This window comes from Bufo bufo, chromosome 3 (assembly GCF_905171765.1).
Source record: "Bufo bufo chromosome 3, aBufBuf1.1, whole genome shotgun sequence".
Taxonomy (NCBI): domain Eukaryota; kingdom Metazoa; phylum Chordata; class Amphibia; order Anura; family Bufonidae; genus Bufo; species Bufo bufo.
Genome location: NC_053391.1, coordinates 618,364,737 through 618,390,883, shown reverse-complemented (window position 1 = coordinate 618,390,883; position 26,147 = coordinate 618,364,737). Strand labels below are relative to the sequence as shown.

Here is a 26,147-nt window from a genome sequence, read left to right as displayed (position 1 = left end):
CCTTGATGCGGACATGGCAGATTTCGCCCCGTTGATTGAATTTTTGTTGGGCGGCTAGCACTCAAATGGTCTGGTGTATAACCCATTGAGTTTCATGGGGTGTAGTCAGCAGGGTTTTCTTTAGGGCTTTCAGCACTTCAGGGTAACAGTTGCCGAGTACATTTATCCCCAGGACCACAGGGCAATTATCATCATCTGGGACCTGAATCACGACTACTCCTTGGCATGAGAGTTCAGTATCTTCAATCTGTAAGGTAGGTTCCCAATAACCTAGTATAGGCACTGGTTTGCCATTGGTAGCTATGATCTGGAGCCAAGATTCAGGAGGTTGTATTAGTTGGGCTCTGTTTCGGCATGTGTCAAATGCTGCTTGGCGGATGGTAGTCACTTGAGATCCGGTATCAATTAAAGCAGGAAACTTCACTCCGTTGATGACAACTTCCACCACGGGGCGGGCGCCCACATACCTCGGCATAAAGGCTGGATCTTTGGGACCTAGTATTCTTCCTCCCGAGGGGCGGTCCTCGACCTCAGGGGATACCGGTTTAACTGACGGCAGTCCTTTGCAATGTGTCCATACCTCTGACAATGCAGGCATCGCTGTTTCCTGATGTTTTGATAACCGGGGTCTGGCAGCCTACTGACCGGCTGGCGCCATATTCTTGTGGACCGGGCGTAGGGCGGCCTCTGTTTGCAGAAGTCCCTTTCCCCACCTTGCTGTTCTAGTCGCTCCAGCTGTTTCCTCATCCTCTCCATATTCTCAGCTAAGAGGGAGACTTGAGCGGTCAGAGCTGCTACAGTATCTGGAATGGGTGCCTGAGCCCCATGCTCAGCTATTTGACTGTGAGTAGCAGGCCGTAGTGAGGGCCCTGCCTTCTTGTTTTCAGGAGGTTCGGCTTGGTGACTTTCCCCTAGAATGGCGATAGCAAGTTCCTTAAAGTCCAAGAAAGGGGTATCTGGGTGCTGAGCTGAAAGCATCTTCAGCTGACGTTTGAGGGATTCATCAAGGACACCTTCAATAAACTGTTCCCTGAGGGTTTGATCCTGTCCCTCAGCTTCACGGGTATCAATCTAGATAACAGCTCGCAGGGCTTCCTGCATGGACAGGGCAAAGTCTCTCAAGGTCTCCTTTGACTGCTGCCGCTTTCCAAAGAAACGCATTTTAAGCTCAGAGGCGGTCCTAGTCTCAAAGGTGGTACTGAGTCGGTCTAGGATCTGCTCAGCGGTTTTCCGCTCTGGCTGGGGCCAGGACTTGACGTCCCGGAGCGCAGCTCCCTGTAACTGGACAATCAGGATTTCCACTTTCTGATCCTGTGATACAGGATATAGCTTAAACGTGACTAGCATTTTATCACGAAATTCCCTGAGTGAATGGGGTTCTCCTGAGTAACTTGGGAGCCAAGGTGCCCCAAAATGGTATGGCATAGTGAGAGGCATAATGCAGGTGGCTGTCGCTGCTGCTGGTGGATCGCTGCGGTCATAATGGGTGCTATCTTCGTTGTCAGACATGTCCCTTGATGCCCAGTACCAGATTAGAGAGATTAGTACTGGCTACAATGCAATTTTAGATGCAGGTTGCTATGGGTGACTGCAGCAGAATTGGTGCATGGCTCCTTTAAGAGTCATTGCAACTGCTCAAATTCGGAACGTATGGTGCTCTGGCAGACAGATAACAACTATTAACAGTCTTTAGCAAGGTTATTTGCACAATAGTACTCACTCAGGTTCAATAACAGACGATTCTCCAACATTCAATGAAGACAATACTGTATTTCCCTATTTTTAAATGGCCGCCGCTTTACTTCCTGCTTCCTGTATGGGCAGCGATCTCTTTGTCCTCCTGGGAACTTGTATTCAACACTTTTGTTCCTGCTGCTGTAGGAATGCTTTGTCTGTGGAGGCAGGCTGTTTGGTTCCCTCCCCTCTGCTGGGTGGAGATATCTGGGATAGTTGCTTAACCCCTGCGCTGCCACTGTGCTGCAACTGATGCAAACAAACACTCCTCAGCAATAAGTACATGCAGTAAGGCACAAAGGTAAATCCACGGACGCCAGATTATGCAGTGGGTCAAGATATGGGTATACAAGTCTATGGTTTTTGTTCGTGACGCCAAATGCAGCGTGCGCAGGGTACAGTCACAGGGCCCTTTAAGGTGTTGCAACTCACGTACCAGGTGAGGAATGCCAGAGTGGTGTAATGTCTCCGTGTGGTAGTAGTAATAGTGTCAATAGTGTCTCCTACCTTGGTACAGCTGGACTCCTGAATCCTGGCTCACTTGTAATAAAATGAGTGTTGCTAGTAGGAGTAATTTGGTAGCAATGAATGAGATCCAGACTTGAAATATAATTCAAACTTGTCTTTACTTGATGCAGCAGTAATCCATGTGAGATACAGCAATAGTCTTGGGTCCCAGCAGGTATTGGCAATAGGTGGCAGGAATTACTATCTTCTGCTCTGCCTATCTTCTGCTGTGTATAGAACTGACTAGCTGAGGAGGAATTTGGCTTCTCCTGGTCTCTGGACGGTACTCACAATTATGCTCACAGGGTATGTCACGAGGGTGTCAAGAGCCACGCCTGACTCCGTTGTACCCGGGGTCAGGAGGTCGCAGCGGTTGGCTGCGCGCTCTATGTAAGATAGGGCTGTTTCCTTATTGTAGCTTTCTGGGTTTGCTTTGCAAACCCTTTTGGCTCACTCAGGGATCCGTAGCTCCTTCTCCTCAGCTGTTCCTTGTCCAGCACTCCCAAACCTCCTTATATTCCCCTCTCACACTTCTCTGGTTGCCAGATATAGAGCTTCCTGCCTGGACATCTATTCTGACCCTCTGGAGCTGTGTTACTGCGTTCTCTGGTTGTTGATCCAGAACGCTACCCTCCGGATCCCTGTTGGACCTTTGTGGACTGCTGTGGTCGCCCACCTGGGTGTATGTGTTTGTCTGTGTTGTCTGTCCTCTCCCTGGTGTTTCCCTCTTAGTTCAGTGGTGCGGACTAGCGATCCCACCGGCCCGTTCACTATCTAGGGCTCATTTCATGGAAAGCCAGGGTTTAGGCACGTGATCGCCGCACGGGTGAGGAACCCGTCTAGGGACGTCAGGGCAGTCAGGTGCCAGCTGCAAGGTGAGTCAGGGGTCACCACCTTACCCTCTCCCTTGGGCAGGGCTTTCCCTTTTCCCTCCCTGTGCGTGACGCCGGTCATTACATTATATCTGGCCCTTATTTTGTGTAGGTAAAAAAATAAAAATAAAAAATATATATATTTTTTTTTACCTACTTAGAATCCAGTATGGATCAAATTGCTGCTCTGTCCAAACAGTTTCATGGCCTGTCTTTGGAGGGGGCAGGATTGAAGGCGTCGGTCCTCCAGCAACAGCAGCAATTACAACAGACCGCAAGCCCAGCGGTTGCTACTGGTAACCAGGTTGTTGCGGAACCCAAGGTCCCTCTCCCTGACAGATTTTCTGGGGGAAGGGACAAGTTTTTGACATTCCGTGAGGCCTGTAAGTTATATTTTAAACTGCGCCCTTACTCCTCTGGTAATGAAGAACAGCGGGTGGGGGTTGTTATTTCCCTGCTGCAGGGGGACCTGCAGTCCTGGGTGTTCTCTTTACCTACTGATTCCCAGGCGCTTCGGTCAGTGGATGAGTTTTTCGGGGCCTTGGGTCTCATATATGACGACCCTGACCGAGTCGCACTGGCTAAATCAAGATTACGGAGACTCCTACAAGGAGAGCAGCCGGTAGAGGAATATTGCTCTGACTTCCGTAGGTGGGCTACGGATACCCAATGGAACGACCCGGCTCTCAGGAGTCAGTTCTGCTCTGGGTTATCCGAAAGGGTTAAGGATGCGCTTGCATTATATGAGACCCCCTTTTCCCTTGATGCGGTTATGTCCCTTTCTATCCGAATAGATAGACGCCTTAGGGACAGGTTGAAAAAAACGGAGCCATTGGTTACCCCTCCCAAGCAGCAGTTAGTCTGTACAGGCTTAGACGAGCCTATGCAGCTAGGAGGAACTACTCGTCAGGTCCGTCCTCCTGTGGCTCGCCGTAGGCGTGGGGTTTGTTTTTTTTGTGGGGAGAGGGGTCATTTCATTAATGTCTGTCCTTCTTTCCTCAGAAACAAAAGACCGTCGGAAAACTACTAACCCCAGGCTGTGTGGAGGATGTCAGCCGGGGGGTATACGTTTCCTCCATACGTACATTGCAATTTGTGTTGCCAGCGGTTATTGTTTTTGGTGATAAGACAGAGACTATTTCTTTCTTTCTAGACAGTGGAGCAGGGGTAAATTTGATAGATGCCCATTTTGCCCGCACTATGCGTTTGTCTCTCTGTACGCTACAGAGACCTATTCCCATATTTACTATTGATTCTGCTCCTCTGTCTCAGAGAAACCTCACCCACATTGTTCATAATTTACACCTTCGGGTAGGGGACCACCATAACGAGATGCTTTCATGTTATGTTCTGGAGGGGCTTCCCACTCCGGTAGTGCTGGGTCTTCCCTGGTTGGTAATGCACAATCCAGTGGTGGATTGGCAGGCCAGGGAGATATTGGAGTGGAGTGAGCAGTGCAGAAAAAAATTCCTTAAATAGCAATTGCTTAGTCGCCTCCATAACTACCCTACCTACATTTATTTCAGATTTTGAGGACGTTTTTTCTGAAAAGGGTTGTCAGAAGTTACCACCTCATTGTCTTTATGATTGCCCGGTTAACCTTATTCCCGGCGCAAAATTACCCAAGACCAGGTTATATAATCTTTCAGGTCCAGAGAGACAAGCCATGAAAGATTATATCTCCGAGAGCTTGGCTAAGGGACACATTAGACCCTCTTCTTCACCCGTGGCTGCAGGGTTTTTCTTTGTTAAAAAGAAAGATGGGGGCCTGCGTCCTTGCCTAGATTTTCGCGAATTAAATCAGATAACCATCCGAGACCCATACCCTCTTCCTCTCATTCCTGACCTGTTTAACCAGATTGCGGGTGCTAGGTGGTTCTCCAAACTTGATCTTAGGGGGGCCTACAATCTGATTCGTATTAAGGAGGGGGATGAGTAGAAGACAGCTTTTAACACCCCTGAGGGGCATTATGAAAATCTAGTTATGCCTTTCGGTCTGACCAATACTCCTGCCGTCTTTCAACATTTCGTTTATGACATTTTTAGTCATCTAATCGGCAGGTTTGTGGTAATATACCTAGATGATATTTTAATTTATTCGTCTGATTTGAGAACACATGAGGTGCATGTCAGACAAGTACTGCATGTCCTACGGACGAATAAATTATATGCTAAAATAGAAAAATGTGTCTTCGCCGTTCAGGAGATACAATTCCTAGGTTATTTTTTATCTGCTTCAGGTTTCCGTATGGATCCTAGGAAGGTCCAGGCAATTTTGGATTGGGATCTTCCTGAGAACCTCAAAGCACTACAACGGTTCTTGGGCTTCGCGAATTTCTATAGGAAATTCATTAAAAATTATTCACTTATTGTAAAACCCCTTACTGACATGACTAGGAAGGGGACTGATTTTTCTAAATGGTCTGACGCCGCTAAAGTTGCTTTTTCCTCTCTAAAAGAGAGGTTTACCTCAGCACCTGTACTAGTCCAACCTGATGTCTCTCAGCCTTTTATTGTTGAAGTCGATGCATCAGAGGTGGGAGTGGGGGCTGTACTGTCTCAGGGTCCGTCTCCTGGCAAATGGCGTCCTTGTGCTTTCTTTTCTAAAAAAAAACTATCTGCAGCAGAAAAGAACTACGATATTGGCAATAGGGAACTGTTAGCTATTAAACTTGCGTTTGAGGAGTGGCGTCACTTTTTAGAGGGGGCAGTCCACCCCGTCACTGTGATTACGGACCACAAAAATCTTCTGTACCTCGAATCAGCTAAGCGTCTCACCCCTAGACAGGCTAGGTGGTCGCTATTTTTTACCAGGTTTAACTTTGTGATTACCTATCGTCCTGGGGCAAAGAATACCAAGGCTGATGCACTATCTCGTTGTTTCCCTGGAGGGGGTAATGTGAGTGATCCGGTGCCCATTCTTCAAAGAGGAGTGGTTGTTTCTGTGGTACACTCTGTTCTGGAGGGGAGGGTGTTAGAGGCCCAGGGGGACGCCCCGGTCTCATGCCCCTCAGAGAAATTGTTTGTACCGTTGAACCTACGTTTCGAATTATTAAAGGAACATCATAATTCGGCACTTGCTGGGCACCCGGGTAGTAAAGCAACCTTGGAGCTATTGTCTCGTCGTTTTTGGTGGCCAAGGTTGCGTCAGGATGTATTGGATTTTGTGTCTTCTTGTTCTACCTGTGCGCGCGCAAAATTTTTACATACACGTCCTGCAGGGTCTCTATTACCACTCGTCATTCCCAATAGACCATGGACACATCTGTCAATGGATTTTATCACTGACTTACCTTTGTCTGCGGGTAAAACAGTTATTTTGGTAGTAGTGGACAGGTTTAGCAAAATGGTACACTTCATTGCGTTACCCGCACTACCTAATGCTAAAACTCTTGCTCAGGTATTCATCAGTGAGATCGTGAAGCTTCACGGGGTCCCCTCCGATGTTGTTTCGGATCGGGGAACCCAGTTTATTTCTAAATTTTGGAAAGCTTTTTGTTCCCGTTTGGGGGTACACTTGTCCTTTTCCTCAGCTTTCCATCCTCAGTCAAATGGACAGACTGAGCGTACCAACCAAAACCTGGAGACATATCTAAGATGTTTTGTGTCTGAAAACCAAGAGTTGTGGTCATCATATTTACCGTTAGCTGAGTTTGCCATAAATAATCGTCGTCAGGAATCCACTGGCAAGTCACCATTTCTTGGTGCATATGGTTTTCCTCCCCAATTCTGTACTTTCAAAGAGGGGGGGTCTTCTGGGGTTCCCGAAGAGGAACGGTTTTCATCATCTCTTTCATCCGTATGGCAGAAGGTGCAAGCTAACTTGAAAAATATGGGAGGTAAATACAAATGCATGGCTGATAAGAGACGGTCGCCAGGTCCGGACCTAGGAGTGAATGACTATGTGTGGTTGTCTACTAGGAATATCAAATTGAAGGTTCCCTCTTGGAAACTGGGTCCTAGGTTTATTGGTCCTTACAAAATTGTAGCCATCATCAACCCCGTGGCTTTTCGTCTGGAGTTACCTCAGACTTTTAAAAAAATATGTTCCACCTCTAGAACCGTCACCGCTGCCACCCCCTCCTGTTGTCGTGGATGGTAATCTAGAATTTCAGATATTCAAAATTATTAATTCTCGTCGGGTCCGCCGCTCTCTTCAATATCTGGTGCATTGGAGAGGTTACTTTCCCAAGGAAAGAATGTGGGTTCCTGCGTCTGAGGTAAACGCCGACAGGCTAGTTCGGGTTTTTCATGCCTCTCATCCTGAGAGACCTGGTCCTGAGTGTCCGGAGGCCCCTCGTAGAGAGGGGGGTACTGTCACGAGGGTGTAAAGAGCCACGCCTGACTCCGTTGTACCCGGGGTCAGGAGGTCGCAGCGGTTGGCTGCGCGCTCTATGTAAGATAGGGCTGTTTCCTTATTGTAGCTTTCTGGGTTTGCTTTGCAAACCCTTTTGGCTCACTCAGGGATCCGTAGCTCCTTCTCCTCAGCTGTTCCTTGTCCAGCACTCCCAAACCTCCTTATATTCCCCTCTCACACTTCTCTGGTTGCCAGATATAGAGCTTCCTGCCTGGACATCTATTCTGACCCTCTGGAGCTGTGTTACTGCGTTCTCTGGTTGTTGATCCAGAACGCTACCCTCCGGATCCCTGTTGGACCTTTGTGGACTGTTGTGGTTGCCCACCTGGGTGTATGTGTTTGTCTGTGTTGTCTGTCCTCTCCCTGGTGTTTCCCTCTTAGTTCAGTGGTGCGGACTAGCGATCCCACCGTCCTGTTCACTATCTAGGGCTCATTTCAGGGAAAGCCAGGGTTTAGGCATGTGATCGCTGCATGGGTCAGGAACCCGTCTAGGGACGTCAGGGCAGTCAGGTGCCAGCTGCAAGGTGAGTCAGGGGTCACCACCTTACCCTCTCCCTTGGGCAGGGCTTTCCCTTTTCCCTCCCTGTGCGTGACGCCGGTCATTACAGTATGGTTCTTCCTGGAGTTCTGGAGGTGGCTGCTTGCTTTCTACCAGCTGAGGCTGAAGGCTCAGGCTGGGAATGATGATCTTTGGTCTCAGCCGAGACAAGATTCAGGCTTGGATCCCTAGAACTGGGAGCTCCTAACAAGCACAGCCTTCCCCATGCAGGGAGAGCTGGAACACACTGTATCTAACTGGTTTTTCCCTCCCTTGCTGCAGGGTGTGGGAAACTCCACTTCCCTTAAGCAGGGGGGCAGAACAGAACTGGAATGTTCCATTCTGAATGGCCATAACATTAACTATTCCTACCAACGATGCCGCCACCTGCTGGTAGATCTGAAACATTACAAAGAAAATATCACATTTAAAATGGTTTCATCTGCTCAGTTGTGAATGACATGAGGGAAGTCACATCAAATGACCGTGTTGATGCCCTAAGTAGATGGTAGCGGGGTAAAAGCGATAGTAACCTCACTCTGGGGTGTTACATATGCGTTCCAGACTTCAGGCTGTAATTGACTGCAAAGGATTTGCAACCAAGTATTAAAAAGTGAAAGTTTGAGTTATGATTATTATTCTGTCCCATTACTTTTGGTCCCTTAACAAGTGGGAGGCACATATGCAAACTGTTGTAATTCCTACACCGTTCACCTGATTTGGATGTAAATACCCTCAAATTAAAGCTGACAGTCTGCAGTTAAAGCACATCTTGTTAGTTTCTTTTCAAATCCATTGTGGTGCTGTATAGAGCCAAAAATGTTAGATTTGTGTCAATGTCCCTATATTTATGGACCTGTCACCTGAGGCCATCAATAGCTGCCACGTTCTGTCCTCCTCCCATCGTCTCTATTTAAGATATGGAGCAGGGGGCTGAAGTGAGAAGTGGGCAACAATACTAAACCAGTACTACCTTCAGCCCGCAGCAGAGAGGAGGGCTTGGGTGGCTCTATGGGCATGGGCCCACCAGGAAAATTCCCTGTAGGGTCTATGGCCGGTCCACCTCTGCGCATGGGGGAAATTTATCAAGACAGGGGTTTTCTAGGCCGGTTATTCTCTGCGACACCAGTGGATGAGCTTAATTTATGACAAGATGCACATCTTGCCAAAAATTTACCACATCTTCCAACAGTCCGTACGCCAAGAATGAAATCTACGCTGATTTCAGTCATCATTTACACCGGAAAACTAGATTAAATGATGATAACTGTGCTGGAATCAGAACATTTAAATTAAGTGAAGTTTCGCAGTATAAAATACTATACTATCCAGAACACTGCTAAAGCCACAAACTGTGAAAATCGCAAAATACAGTATATTGGTTATTACTAACGTACAATACATATATATGTACATATATCCCTTATGACAGTAGTAGACCTTACCTGGCCCTCTGGCTTTTCCAGAGACTATACGTCCCAGTCTAAACACCACAGCACGTTCATATTCCTTAATTATCTAGGGAATACACATGATAAAGTAAGCATGACGGCTCCGCAGAAGGTTATAGCTCTTGATACGAATCTGCTGATTACAGTCACCTTAACACAGAACCAGATGGAAAAAGGGAAGGTGATGGCAGAAAACAGAGCAGATACTATCAGAATGATCCAGCCGCAAACACCAATATCTCCTTTTATTGCATCTAAAAAACAGAAGCGATATCGTTATAATAACTGGTGGAAATGGACAAACCAAAAACATAATAAAATGTAGGATCGGACATCCTGTAACCGAAAATGCAGTTTAGCTCAAGAGGCCCAGCCCTAGCGCTTCCTGTATATTCATTATATTGTTATCATCCTACTTTCCGGTTTATACACTGTAGTAGTTGGATCGTGACTTCCGCTCCACATTTTGACATCAGTCTTAGCTTTTTCTATAATAAGGCCTCATGCACACAACCGTATCTATTTTGCAGTGCGCAAACCACAAATCTGTAAAACATGGATACCGGCCGTGTGCATTCCACAATGATATCACTCCCATCAGTAGAAAAACCTATTCTTCTTGTAAAACGGACAAGAATAGGACATGTTCTATGACCTGCGGAAAGGCCACACGGATGTGGACCCATAGAAGTGACTTCAAAGAAGTAACATGGAACTTCATAAGCGGATTTGAAATCAGTAGCAGAAGGAAAAGCCTCCATGTGCAAATGATGGCGTTTTTCGCCACTGAAGTCAATAGGAATTTTCCACAATGGAATCCGCAGTGGATTTTAGCCGTGTGAACATACCGGGGAAGTTGATTATAACGTTGGAGACTTAGGCTGGGGCAGCAATTCGCTGTATGTCATGCTCTGCAACACAAAATCCATCAGGTCTCTATGTTTTTAATTCTTGCGTTGCAGTACGTCGTGTATCGCATTGCGACACCATAGTCATGTGGCGCCTATCGCCATGTAGCCCCAGCCTAATTCATATATACAAAGATCAAAGGGGTATTCTAGTTATATCCGCAGGATAAGAGATAACAATAGGGGATAACTAATAGATCAGTGGGGGTCTGACTGCTGGGACACCCACCGATCATCATAACTGAGGCCTGTACCTTGCGGCCCTTGTGAATGAATGGAGGGCTCTACTCAGCTATCTCCGGCAGTCCCTTAGAGATGAATGGAGCAGCAGTGTGTATGCTGGACCTGCTGCTTCATTATTTTGAGGAGGGAGGACATGTTTTCGTGATCTGTGGGGATCCCAGAGGTTGGACCTGAACAGTCTAATAGTTGTCCCCTGTGGATAGGAGATAACGTAAAATAATTGGAATATCCCTTTAAAGGCTATGTACACCTTTGGGGGCAATTTTTTGTTTATCATTGCATTGTACTTATTTTGAGCTACAAATATTTTTTTTCAGTTGGTCTTTATTAAAAATATGTAATCCTTTTTTGTGTACAGAGCTGACATACTCACTTACTCAACTTTCTTGCTCTGTCCAGCGGCCTGGACCTGCTGTACCTCCTCTTCCTCACCCACAGTTGGCCTTGTTGCTGGAGTCTTGTGCCTTTCCTGCAGGCCGCAGACTGCACTTCCCTGTCTGGCCAGTTCTTCTCACCCCAGGGCCTGCACTCTCCCTGGCTTTTAAAGGGCCAGCGTGCATGTTTTAATACTTCCCCAGCCTATAGCTGGCTGTCTCAGGGTCCATAGGATACCTTCTCCAGTATGCCTAAGCTTAGGTTCCTAGCTTTCTAGTTTACCAGTGATGTGCTATTCTGATTGTCTGCCAATGTGCCGTACCTCTGCCTGTTAACAGATTCTAATACTGACCTTAGCCTGACTATCATACTGACCCACTGCTGCCTGCTCGGACCTCACATTATTTTCATGGAAGCTTACGCTCCTAGCCTGCTAGCTTACTAGTGAAGGTGTGCTATTCTGATTGTCTGTCCATGTACCTTACCTCTGCCTGTTGTGACAGTATTATTAATACTGTAAGGCTCTTCTGAGGGGTTGTGTCTGGCAAGGTAGGTATTTTCCTCCCAGCATGTGCGGCTGGGCTGGTTTCCAGGCAGGTGAGGTCAAATACCGGACCGGAGTTTAAGTGCCGGTCCAGGTTTTGGCAGCACCTGGCTGTCCTTAAATAGGCAGCTGAGCTTAGCAGAGATGTCTCTGTTTTTGGGATCTGAGGCTTTATGCCTTGCTGGAGGGCTGAGAGCCGCACGCTGGGGAAACAGGCCCCCTAAAGCCTGCTGTGGACTACTGGAGGCAGAATTGCCAGCAAGGTGATTTGTGTTATATGAACTTTCCATTGTGTGTGAATTAATATCAAGACTGCAAAGTTACGTGCCGTTTTGTGCAATTGCCTCAAGTGTGAATAAACACTGACGTTTTGAGTTAAGAACTTGTATTTTTCCTCTGTACTGCGCCCGCTTACCCTAACAACCAGAGCGAAACCTCACAATGTTAACAGACTCTAATACTGACCTTAGCCTGTCTACTGTCCCAGGGGCATTGCTAGGTTAAAACATTCGGGGCCTGGGTCCCTGATGTTTTGTCCCATGGCCGAATGTCCTGCCTGTCAGCTAGATACAACTGTAAGTCCTCAGGATGGCAATACAATTGAATCTAATGCCCTGCAAGAGCTGAAGGACCTGTGATGACATCACAGTCCATGTGATCAGTTCTAAATGCAGTAGCTGAAAAGGACCTGTGATAATGTCACCATCATGTGACCAGTGCAGGAGAGGAGGGCAGTGAAGAGGAGAAGTCCTGGGGGAAGAAGCTGTGGTGATGTCTGCTACATGAGGAGAGGTAAGTGAAGGGAGAGGCAGAGCAATGCTGGGAGTTGTGGTTATTTAACTGGGACTGTATGTTAGGGCTGAAGGGAGAGAAGTTATTTACATGGGACAGTGGGGTGGAGTGATGTTATTTACATGGGACTGAATATTGAGGGGGTGATGTTATTTGCATGGGACTGTATGTTGAAGGCCTTGTAACGATAGATGTGGTGAGCCTCTATACCTCTATAGAGCATTCTAAGGGTGTGGAGGCCACCACCACTTTGTTGCAGTCGAGTGGCTACTCCAGTGAACAACAGCAATTTTTGGGGGATTTGTTACATTTAGTTCTCCATGAGAACTATTTCCTATTTGGCGACCAATTTTTATGTGCAGCAACGCGGGACGGCGATGTGCTCGAATGTGGCCCCGCCCTACGCAAATATATATATGTCGTCATTCGAAAAGCACCATGTTTATACACATGAATACTAAGAGTTTTGTCATGGTATGGAAAAGATACATTGATGACATTTTTTGCGTATGGGCGGGGCCACTCGAGCCCCTCCTCGTTCTGCTGGAACATCTAAATAACGTCTGGGAAGAATTAAAATTTACTATGACGTATGATTGCCATACCATTAGCTTTTTGAACGTCCAAATATCCAAACAGACGGATAGGTGTTTGGCCACAGATAGAAATAGCGTACTACACTACCAGAGTGCACATCCACTTCCCCTGAGAAAGGCTATCCCCAAGTCCCAATTTTTAAGGGTTAAAAGGATAGTGTCAACTCCTAAAACACAAACCTTGAGAATGAAAGAGATGTTTTCCAGGTTCCGGGACAGAGGTTACCCAGAGGGGATACTCAGGGAAGCTAGGAGTGCTAGTGAAGGTATAATTACAGCAAGGGACAGGGATGCAGGTGCACGCATACCATTTGTTCATAAATATCATCCATACAACCATCTTTTTGATAATATTGTGCGCAAACACTGGCACATCCTGGGTAAATCTTATCCAATGGTAGAGGAGTTTAAAAATCCACCTCTCATATGCAATAAACGTAGCCCCAACCTGAGGGATCATTTGGTTCACTCAGATATTGGAACCAGAACGAAAACACAGATTCAGAGAACTTTGGTCAGTCATTAGTCAGACATTTCCTTGTCTCCACTGCATGCCATGCAGTAATGTACAAAAAGGACAATATTTCTATCATCCACGCACTGGGAAGGCCTATAAGATTAGAGGCTACTACACTTGTGACACAAAAAATGTCATTTATCTTATCAAATGCCCGTGCGGGTTATTGTATGTGGGAGAGACAATTCAAATGGTGAAAGATCGCATATCTAAACATAAATCCACAATACGGAAACAAAATTTGCTGTTACCCATTCCTTCTCATTTTCACAACCATAATCATTCTATCGCACAATTGAAATATCAAGTCATAGAGCAGGTAGGTCAACCAAGGAGGGGAGGTGATGTGAAGAGATTGTTGTTACGCAGGGAGGCCTTTTGGATTCATACGTTGGATACGTTATATCCAAAAGGGCTTAATAGGGATTATGAGGTCATGTGTTTTTAATTTGGTTTTCACATTTGTTATTTTTCGCAGACTGCAGTGCCACGAAGTTAGCTTGGAAGGACACGAATCAGGACGTCAGGTGTTTGTACCATCAGTTAGTGATGTCCGTTCCTGTGTTACTAATTGATTGATGATGTCATGATCATGTGACTGCGATTCATGTCTATAAAATGTGAGAAAGTGTCAGTTTGTACTGTGCAGTTGAGGAAGGCTGACATGCCGAAACGCGTTCTGTGAACCGTTTAATAAAGCATATTCTGAAGAGGAAATACGTCTGCTGGGATCATTTCTTATGTATGTTGAAGGCGGCTGAGGAGGGAGTGATGTTTTTTACATGGGACTGTATGTTGAAGGCGGCTGAGGAGGGGGTGATGTTATTTACATGGGACTGTATATTGGAGGGTGCAGGAAAGATCATGTGATGTTATTTACATGGGACTGTATATTGGAGGGGGCTGGAGAGATGGTGTGATGTTATTTACATGGAACTCTATGGCGGAGGGAGGGAAATAATGTTGTTTATATGGGACTGTATGGTGGAGGGGGTGAGGAATTATAATTTCTGAGGACAGTAAACAGAGGAATATAACTACAGGGGGCACTGCAGGAGTGATATAAATACTGGGGCTGCTTCAGGGTGAGCATTATAATAGTAGGGGGCATTATAAATACTGGGGCACTTTAGGGTGATCATTGTAATCGTAGGGGGCAATAAAAATACTGGGGGCACTGTTGGGGCATTTTAAATCCAGGGGACAATATAGGCGTTCTTATTACTACTGGGTGCTCTATAGGAGGGACTTATAGATCCACATTATTTCTACTAAGAGCACTATGGGGGGCCTCATTACTACTGAGGGGTCTGTAGAGAGCTTTATTACCACTGGGGGAGCAATAGGAGGGCCTTATTTCTACTGGGGGCACTGTGAGGGTATTATTAATACTGTAGGGCTCTTCTACTAATGGAGGCACTCTTGGGGAGCACTATCACTGTAGGGGGCAGTATTACCAATGAGGGCATTCTAGAAGGGAATTACTATTGGTGGGACTATGAGGAGTACTATTACTATGGGGGGCACTTATTTTTCTTCAGGATAGTATTTGGGGGTACAGAAAAGGGAGGAAGCTAAGACGTCTGTGTTTCACATTCTGCAGAGACGAGGTGCGGCTGAGAGAAGTTGTCTGGACCGAGTGGAGAAGACGATGACAGAGAAGATCTATATCAGAGGAGACGTCACCTGGAGGCCCTGGATGTGAGAGGTAAGTGCTGCTGTATAGAAAGTACAGCAAAATGTCTTCAGTGCTAGTGTTTCCGGGGGGATGGGGGTCGTTTGGTCGAATCAGACCCCCAATGTTAATAAGACCCTCAATCAGACCTCATATCAGACCCACATGCCTCAGATCAGCCCCCCAACCTCATGTATGCAGCCCCCAGCCTCATATATGCAGCCTGCAGCCTCATATATGCAGCCCCAGCTGAGCCCCGGATAGTTTGAGACCCTAGCAACGCCCCTGTACTGTCCTGACCCATTGCTGCCTGCTCGGACCTCAGATTAGTTTCAGGGAATCGCACAAACTCTACCTGCCTTGACCTACATGAGCACCACACAGTTAACTGAGTTTTAACCTATCCCTTATAAGTAATCCATATGTACCCAGATGGCCATACATAACAGGTATGTGGTCCCTAAAAATATCCTAAACCTACAAAAAATAAAGACATGTTTTTCTATTAAATTATACATTTTATTAGAATATATCACAAATAGTTAAAAACATTAAGAAGGAAGGCAGGAAAATGACAGCACCACTGGTCGGCATTCGCAAACCTGATAAGTACAGGGCAGTGTTAATACATGGAAGCATACGACATTTGATATAATTGAATAAATATATGTGTATATAAAAATGTAGTAAAGAACATCAGAATCCTCAAGACGTAGTTCTTAGCTATATACACAGTAATAACCACAACAGAAGACAATATGTTCCAGATCCACATAGCTATGCTGCCACAAAAATGCCTAAGCTAATCATACAATACTGTGAGGTTATATCACCCATAGCTGATCCTTCAGCCAGGATTAGTGATGGACGAAGATCTGCCGGGACGGTTCGCAAACGCGATCAAATGTTCGCGAACCGCAAGTTTGCGGCTGGTCCCATTCATTTTAATGGCAGGCAAAGCTGAAAAACTTTCAGCTCATATTTGCAGCCAAAAAAAAATTACTAGAAGTGCACAAATAGTCCCACAACATGGACACTGACATACCAGATGTATTATTCGAATTTGCGATCTCCATTCATTATTTTTTTTAATGCAAAATATCGGCAATATAATTTTCGCGTACGCACATGCGCAAATGCACTATACAGTACCCAAATGAACTATAAAGAAAGTATACTGGTATATAACACCCCGCTTCAATCAGTTCTTTTGGGGGGGGGAGATTGGTATATCACACCAGTAGAAATGATTTGTTCCAATAACGCTTGTCCCTCTATATACCTGCAGTATCGCAGCAGAACCGCACACAACTGCCGCACAATACAAATGCACTATAATATACTTTCTAACATAGAAAGTATAACATTGTACAAGGAAGGCAATCCATTAGAATATACATGAAGATAAAACGTAACCTTTAATAATTTTACTATGAGGGTCCATTCACACGTCCGTAAGTGTTTTGCGGATCCGCAAAACACAGACACCGGCAATGTGCATTCCGCACATCGCCGGCACTATAATAGAAAAATCCTAATCTTGTCTGCAATTGCTGACAAGAATAGGACATGTTCTATTTTTTTGCGGAAACAGAAGCACAGATGCGGAAGTGCGGATCCACAAATGCGGACAGCACATTCCGGCCCCATTGAAAATGAATGGGTCTGCACCCATTCTGCAAAATTGCAGAAAGGATGCGGACCTATTTTGCGGACGTGTGAATGGAAAAGATATCCCTCAAAATAAAAATAAATTAAATGATTAAAGTTAAGCAAAAAGCATAGATGTGGTCGGCAATAACAAGTGCTCGGCGGCACTAAATCATGTGCTCGGCGGCACCAAATCAGAAACCATATGTCCTACCACAATCCGGGGGGTTCCAGTGCACATCCATGAATCCCGGAGGGAAAGCAAAATACATCTATCCCTGGGCTAGATGATGATGTGGTATTGAAGGAAAGGTGGGCAAAGAACTGTCCCTGATATTGCCCTACAGGGGGTGCTATTCTGGCCCTAATAGCCTAACCACAGACCACCTGCCCTGATAAAAGCGACCCCGTCCGGAACCTTACCCTATATAAAAATGGCCCTAGTAAGCCCCTAGGCCCCTGACTTCCAGGTGATCACTATATAGATCTATGTGTTTTTGACTCATTATAAAAGTATATTATAAGTATATCTCACCCCTCTGTGTATCACACAGATATATAGCACACCTATACCAGTCCTTAAAAAGACTTTTGTGGCCCTATTAGCTAGCGTTTGGTGTCCCTAACAGTCTGTCCCTGCTCCACACAGCCACCTCTCCCTACACTGGCAAAACACTGAATGTAAAATGTCTGCCAGATCAGGTTTATTTATAAGGTAGGGGGTATGTCCATGTGCTGAAACGTCTCAATTGGCTGTCCTGTACCACCTGATGGATGTGTCATGGGTCAAAGTTCTTCATAATGTAAAAGAATATGGCGGGAGCGAATATCTCGATATGTTCGGCGAATCGCGAACACGCAAAGTTTGCGGCGAAACGACCGCAAGGCCATCTCTAGCCAGGATGGTGCACACCCTGACGCTCGTTTTGAGGTACCTTTGTCAGCAGTGGCATCATCATTGCAGGACACACCATTTAAATTGACTCACCCCAATCAGCTGTTAAAAAGGAGCTTTCACCTCTCCTGACATGCCAGTTTCAGTAACTACTTGTATTCCCCATTTAATAACAATTCGTATGGCTCTGTGTTGTGCCATTCCTCTATTATTCCTGCTAGAAGTTTACACATAAATTACCAGCAGTCTGTGATGGGGTATAAGTAACTCCATTTTGTCTTATTTAACAATGTGTACTGTGATAATATCTAGGTCAATGCACTGTTTCAAGATTCCCTTTTTTGTGGAATGTGAGAAACTTCCTGTCCAGTTTCAAGATACCCATACATTCCTTAGTTAAATAGTCATACCTTATAAGGTCATCCTCACTCTATACATACTAGCCCATATGTGTCTATACCTGATTGGTTAAATGCTGTTACTATGAGTCATCTATTATGTTAATGCAGAGCTCATGTGTATTCATGCTATAGGTTAAAACAAATGCTAACATATGATTAGATGTAAAGGAAGTTCAACCCCCCCCCCCTTTATTAAGCATTTACATGCTGTTAATAAACAGAGTGAATTTGAACAAGACACGTGTTTAGTGTTCAATCTGATTCATTCTCCTGGTACCAGAAAAGACTTAATTCAAGCTTACCACCGAAAGTCTGGTGTCAGGGACACCATAGGCAAAGAGTCTAATTTGCCTAACAGTCTGCAGTGTATTACTAGTAGCTGGTGTATCAATCAGTGCTGCTGGTGTCAGACTGTACAGGGACACCCCCCCAAATGGTAACACCCATCTGTACCATTACTGCAAGCTGCTGACAATTCATTCATAACTTCTAGTAGAAATAATAACGGAATGGCACAACATAGAGCCATAAGAATAGATTCTCCAGAGTTGTTATTACATGGGGAATGCAAGTAGTTACTGAAATAGACATGTCAGGAGAGGCGACCGGTCCTTTTTAACTACTATCAGATTCATCTGAGCCATATCAGTGACATGAACAAAGCGCCAAACTTGCCAGGAACTTCCGGCTCACCATGTAACGGGTCCCGTAACCAGTGAAACATTACATGACCGCCGCACACTGGCACATCATGTAAAGACGCAGGGTCTGAAGACCCAGTAAGTCAACCAAGGTGCATGTGCACATTTTAGGAGAGCAATGGTGACACCTGGTGATAACATATAAAAAATGCACCCAAGAAATAAAAATGGGGAAAATATTATTATTATTATTATTTATTATTCATTCCATAGCGCTGTACATATGCAGAGGGGTGCACATACATAATACAGACAATTGCACTAAGCATGAACAAGACCAGTTACAAACTGGTACAGAAGGAGAGAGGACCCTGCCCACGGGGCTTACAATCTACAAATATCCTGCTATATAAAGAATGCCTGCGCACAATAGAAAAAAAAATCCCAAAAAGTGAAGCGTGAATACATAACTAAATGCAATAGTTCATTATACACTCACCTAAAGAATTATTAGGAACACCTGTTCTATTTCTCATTAATGCAATTATCTAGTCAACCAATCACATGGCAGTTGCTTCAATGCATGTAGGGTTTTGGTCCTGGTCAAGACAATCTCCTGAACTCCAAACTGAATGTCAGAATGGGAAAGAAAGGTGATTTAAGCAATTTTGAGCGTGGCATGGTTGTTGGTGCCAGACGGGCGGGTCTGAATATTTCACAATCTGCTCAGTTACTGGGATTTCCATGCACAACCATTTCTAGGGTTTACAAAGAATGGTGTGAAAAGGGAAAAACATCCAGTATGCGGCAGTCCTGTGGGCAAAAATGCCTTGTGGATGCTAGAAGTCAGAGGAGAATGGACCGACTGATTCAAGCTGATAGAAGAGCAACGTTGACTGAAATAACCACTCGTTACAACCGAGGTATGCAGCAAAGCATTTGTGAAGCCACAACACGCACAACCTTGAGGCGGATGGGCTACAACAGCAGAAGACCCCACCGGGTACCACTCATCTCCACTACAAATAGGAAAAAGAGGCTACAATTTGCACAAGCTCTCCAAAATTGGACTGTTGAAGACTGGAAAAATGTTGCCTGGTCTGATCAGTCTCGATTTCTGTTGAGACATTCAAATGGTAGAGTCCGAATTTGGCGTAAACAGAATGAGAACATGTACCCATCCTCTGATGGCTACTTCCAGCAGGATAATGCACCATGTCACAAAGCCCGAATCATTTCAAATTGGTTTCTTGAACATGACAATGAGTTCACTGTACTAAAATGGCCCCCACAGTCACCAGATCTCAACCCAATAGAGCATCTTTGGGATGTGGTGGAACGGGAGCTTCGTGCCCTGGATGTGCATCCCTCAAATCTCCATCAACTGCAAGATGCTATCCTATCAATATGGGCCAACATTTCTAAAGAATGCTATCAGCACCTTGTTGAATCAATGCCACGTAGAATTAAGGCAGTTCTGAAGGCAAAAGGGGGTCCAACACCGTATTAGTATGGTGTTCCTAATAATTCTTTAGGTAAGTGTATATTACCCACATAAATAAGTAAATTGATGAATTATAGGGGTTTTCCGAGATTTTTTAACTGATGAGCTATCGGGAAAGGTCATCAGTATCTGATCTGTGGAGATCGAACACCCAGGATCCCTGCTGATCAGCTGTTTGAGATAGCATCAGCTTTCACAGCAGCGCTGCAGTCTTCTTGCAGATTTGCCTAGGCCACGTGACGTCACATTCATCGGTTACAAGGCTTAGGCACAGCTCTATTGAAGTCAATGGGGATGAGCTGCAATACCAAGTACAGCTGCTATACAGTGTACGGCGCGCTGTGCTTGATGAGCTGTCAGGAGGCCGCCTCGCTACTGCCTTCTCAAACAACAGATCGGAGGGGGTCGACTATTGCCTGATCCCCTGGTGCTTAGCACTGGTGTCTCTGAACCTTGTGGGTCAGCTGACAACTACATTGGGACTATTAGAATACGAAGCGGCCTGGTGGCTCCCCTTCAGTGCAGGCCTGATCTCTATATACTTGTAGGTGTTAAAGAGTGAAAACCAGAGGATGGTCAGAATAATGCCCTTAGGACTATCCCAAAGTCAAAATGGTTAGTTGGCACACTGGGTCCACACCCACTCCCTATAACAACTACCCAAGGTAGTAGTGGTAAAATTCCCATGGGCCCGCTGTGCAAACTTCATTTAGACCCCAGCAGTAATAATTCTCCAAATTAAAGGGGTTGTGTAGCCAGTACATATTGTTGACCTACTTCTCTTCAAGACTACACTGCACGTTCGCTCACTTGCAATGGCGGAACAGTCACTTGTAATTACTCTGCACTTCCCAGATGATGCGCAGTGTCATTTTGAAGAACAATTAGCTCCTCCTTCTCTTCAAACAGTTGATCGGTAGGGCTGCTGGGGGTCAGACCCAACCCCCCCCCCCCCCAATCAGATACTTATTACCTATCCTGAACATAGATCAGCAATATTACTGGCAGCACAACCCATTTGTGCAGTATTGGAATGCATTGTAAAGGATTAGACCCCCAAAAGTTCAAGTTCCAAAGTGGGACAAAAATAAAGTGAAAAAAAAGTTGAAAAAATAAAGTTTTCCCCCCAAAAAATTAAAAGTTTCAAGTAAAAATAAACAAAAACTTCATTTTCCCCAAATAAAGTTTAAAAAAAATGGTAAAAAATAAGGCAAAAATCTTTTTTTATACATATTAGGTATCGCCGCATCCGTATCGACCGGCTCTATAAAAATATCACATGACCTAACCCCTCAGATAAACACCGTAAAAAATAAAAAATAAAAACTGTGCTAAATAAACCATGTTTTGTCACCTTACATCACAAAAAGTGTAATAGCAAGCGATCAAAAAGTTATATGCACCCCAAAATAGTGCCAATCAAACCGTCATCTCATCCCGCAAAAAATGAGACCCTTCCTAAAATAATCACCTAAAAACTGAAAAAACTATGGCTCTCAGAATATGGAGACACTAAAACATGATTTTTTTTGTTTCAAAAATGATATTATTGTGTAAAATTTACATAAATAAAAAAAAGTATACATATTAGGTATTGCCGCGTCCGTATCAACCGGCTCTATAAAAATATCACATGACCTAACCCCTCAGATGAACACCGTAAAAAATTTAAAATAAAAACTGTGCTAAATAAACACTTTTTTGTCACCTTACATCACAAAAAGTGTAATAGCAAGCGATCAAAAAGTCACACGCACCCCAAAATAGTGCAAATAAAACCGTCATCTCATCCCGCAAAAATCATACCCTACCCAAGGTAATCGCCCAAAAACTGAAAATATTATGGCTCTCAGACTATGGAAACTCTAAAACATGATTTTCTTTTGCTTCAAAAAAGAAATCATTGTGTAAAACTTACATAAATAAAAAAATATATACATATTAGGTATCGCCGCATCCGTGACAACCTGGTCTATAAAAATATCACATGATCTAACCTGTCAGATGAATGTTGTAAATAACAAAAAATAAAAACGGTGTCAAAAATATTTCTAATGTGACTAAAGCTATTTCTTGTTATCTTGCCTCAAAAAAAGTGTAATATAGAGCAACCAAAAATCATATGTACCCTAAACTAGTACCAACAATACTGCCACCCTATCCCGTAGTTTCTAAAATGGGGCCCTTTTTTTGGAGTTTCTACTCTAGGGGTGCATCAGGGGGGCTTCAAATGGGACATGGTGTCAAAAAAAAACGTCCTGCAAAATCTGCCTTACAAAAATGGTATGGCATTCCTTTCCTTCTTCACCCTGCCGTGTGCCCGTACAGCTGTTTACGACCACATATGGGGTGTTTCTGTAAACTACAGAATCAGGGCCATAAATATTGAGTTTTGTTTGGCTGTTAACCCTTTGTTACTGGGAAAATTGGATTAAAATGGAAAATTTGCCAAAAAATTTTAATTCTGAAATTTCATCTCCATTTGCCAATAACTCTTGTGGAACACCTAAAGGGTTAACGACGTTTGTAAAATCTGTTTTGAATACCTTGAGGGGTGTAGTTTCTTAGATGGGGTCACTTTTATGGAGTTTCTACTCTAGGGTTGCATCTGGGGGGCTTCAAATGGGACATGGTGTCAAAAAAACCAGTCCAGCAAAACCTGCCTTCCAAAAACCGTATGGCATTCCTTTTCTTCTGCGCCCTGCCGTGTGCCCGTACAGCGGTTTACGACCACATATGGGGTGTTTCTGTAAACTACAGAATCAGGGCCATAAATATTGAGTTTGGTTTGGCTGTTAACCCTTGCTTTGTAACTGGAAAAAAAAATTTAAAATGGAAAGTCTGCCAAAAAAGTGAAATTTTGAAATTGTATCTCTATTTTCCATTAATTCTTGTGGAACACCTAAAGGGTTAACAAAGTTTGTAAAATCAGTTTTGAATACCTTGAGGGGTGTAGTTTCTAGAATGGGGTCATTTTTGGGTGGTTTCTATTATGTAAGCCTCGCAAAGTGACTTCAGACCTGAACTGGTCCCTAAAAATTGGGTTTTTGAAAATTTCTGAAAGATTTCAAGATTTGCTTCTAAACTTCTAAGCCTTGTAACATCCCCAAAAAATAAAAAATATCATTCCCAAAATGATCCAAACATGAAGTAGACATATGGGGAATGTAAAGTAATAACTATTTTTGGAGGCCAAGCTGCAATAAACATAGAGACACCACTAGACATATAATAACAACAGAACATCTATGTCTAAACATTACTTATGACCACAAGGGTGGCCCACACTGGGCAGATGGTGTATGAGACCAGGAGGATGACTCCAGCAAACACCATGGCTGGAGTACCTCTCAGCTACTGGCATCCTGCAGGAGCTAAATAGCCCAAGTAGCCACACCCACACACAGACACACCCAGTGTTCACTCACTAGAAATGGAATTAACCCTTCCAACACCAGGCAAGGGAAGAAAGCCACTTAAAGGGGAAGTGTACACACAAACATCACACTCCACCTGTTACCGCCGGCAACGACATGCATGGCAACCATGTCCTGGGAAACAGCCAGAAGGCCGAGACACTGCCTCCACATGCACACAACACCACACGTTGCCACGGGCAACTGCATGTGAAGGAAAGTGTCACAAAACACACCATAGTTGAAAGAGGATCCCAGCAGACGTGACTTCAATGCTCATGGAGTTTTATTGCACATAACAATATGTCCCATAGAAAAGGACGCGTTTCGGCTCAATTGCCTTTTTCAACAGGTAGATGTACATAGTCAGTAGCTCATATATATACACATATCAATGATTGGAGAGGGGAACCTCCCTGTGACGTCAACGCCCTAAAAGGGGGGCGGTACATGCATGGTCACATGATAACATAGTCAAAATTATCAATCAAAAGAATCAATCAAAAAGCGGAACAGGTATCAGAACACATGTCAGTAGTAATTAAATGTTATTAAATATTATTAAATACCAGTACAGCTGAGATACTCCTTCATTTATGTGGTCGATGTCTATTTTCTAGACATCGACCACATAAATGAAGGAGTATCTCAGCTGTACTGGTATTTAATAATATTTAATAACATTTAATTACTACTGACATGTGTTCTGATACCTGTTCCGCTTTTTGATTGATTCTTTTGATTGATAATTTTGACTATGTTATCATGTGACCATGCATGTACCGCCCCCCTTTTAGGGCGTTGACGTCACAGGGAGGTTCCCTTCTCCAATCATTGATATGTGTATATATATGAGCTACTGACTATGTACATCTACCTGTTGAAAAAAGCAATTGAGCCGAAACGCATCCTTTTCTATGGGACATATTGTTATGTGCAATAAAACTCCATGAGCATTGAAGTCACGTCTGCTGGGATCTTCTTTCAACTACACGTGGAATCAATCCTATCCCGTGCGGCGTGCATCTCAGCGTGTGCCGGCCAACTTCTTTCCACAAAACACACCATAGGCCGTGACACAAACCATCTAAGTGTTATCTACTGAAGCCAGAAGTCAAATACTTAGGGCATATTTTCAGCTCTGAAGGTGTTAAACCGGATCCAGAGAAGATAGCCGCAGTCCGAAATTGGCCTACTCCTACTACGGTGAAAGAAGTGAGACGTTTTCTCAGTTTCGCAGGATACTACAGATGCCAGTAAGAAAGGCCTGGGAGCTGTCTTGTCGCAAATACAAGAAGGTAAAGAAAGAGTCATTTCCTACGCTAGTAGATCTCTTAGAGGTACTGAAAGAAACGACCAAAACTATAGTTCCTTCAAATTGGAATTCTTCGCACTCGTGTGGGCTGTGTGGCAATGTGAACATTGAGGTGGTGTTTCCCCAGGTTCCAGTCCAGGACTTAGGGCATGCTCATGTCCAGGGATCCTATTTAATCCTGCTACTGGATCTTGGGTGTGTCTCACTCTGGAGAGTGTGCAGACAGAGGCCTGGTGAGGCTCTGTCAGTGTGGTCTCAGCTAGGCAAGGCTGAGGGGACACGAGGCTAGGCAATAGCCTGGACTTTGGGGGACTTGCACACAGAAGGCTGGAGTGGCTCTGTGTGGTCTGAGCCGGGAGGGCTGAGAGACCACTATCCCACAAGAGACACTGGTGTGGGAGCAGCCTGGAGGCTGCTGGAGGTTGGGCTGGGAAAGCCGCATCTCATCACGGGTGTGAACTGTGGCACGCTTTAGGTGAGTCAGGGAAACCTATGTGTTTAGATAGGGCCCAGACGGGCAAGGTATTTTATTTTGGCTTTGTGTGTTTTTCTTTATGCCGTGTGCCACAATAAAGCACAGTTTGGGCCCTAAATCCTGGTGTCTGTGAAGAAGTGTGTGATTGCAACCACCGGAAAAGAGCTAATCCCCCACAATTGGTGTCGGATGCGGGCACATGTCCGTGCTGAAAAGTAAAAAAACAATCTGGTTACTAGGGACAACAACATCACTGAAAGGAGCAGGTGCTGCTCATGCTGTTCTGGACACTTTTTGCTGGGTTGCAAAGGAGTTGCTGTGCAGTGAATTAAAGGGCCAGTAGCCCAGCAAAAGTGGACTCGCTGCTGAAAGTTTTTCCTGCTACGAGACAGTTTGTTGCCATGGGTCTCGGGGAAGAATACATCCGACGGACGTGGGAGATTAAACAGCAGGAAAAACTGGTAAAACAGATGGGTTGTACCCCACGTGAGTTAGCGAAATTTGATGCTGAGCGAGAGGCTCTGGAGGCGCAGCTGCAGCTAGCCCTGAATAGAGGGTCCTCAACGCTGTATGGACCCTGCACAAAGTTCCCAGAGGTCGGCAGTGTGCTGGGAACGCCGGAGAAAAAGCAAAGATATGCTGTTGCCAAGGACAACCGTCGGGAAGAAAAGGAGGTGGAGAGTGGTGCAGCTCTCAGGAGATCCTATGTTTCCTGCACGTGTGCGCTAAGTCCTAAAGAGT

At 44.8% G+C, this 26,147-nt stretch overlaps 1 protein-coding gene across 1 annotated transcript in view; it reads right to left on the bottom strand.

The window, feature by feature from the left end:
- LOC120996276 (stomatin-like) overlaps positions 1 to 26,147 on the bottom strand; it is a 71,878-nt gene that overhangs the window by 11,938 nt on the left and 33,793 nt on the right. Inside the window, exons 3-4 of the mRNA XM_040426091.1 lie at positions 9,610 to 9,713; positions 9,454 to 9,526 (exon numbers count right to left, since the gene is read on the bottom strand). Of these exons, the coding sequence (XP_040282025.1) occupies positions 9,454 to 9,526; positions 9,610 to 9,713 (177 nt within the window). The remainder of the gene's footprint in view (positions 1 to 9,453; positions 9,527 to 9,609; positions 9,714 to 26,147) is intronic.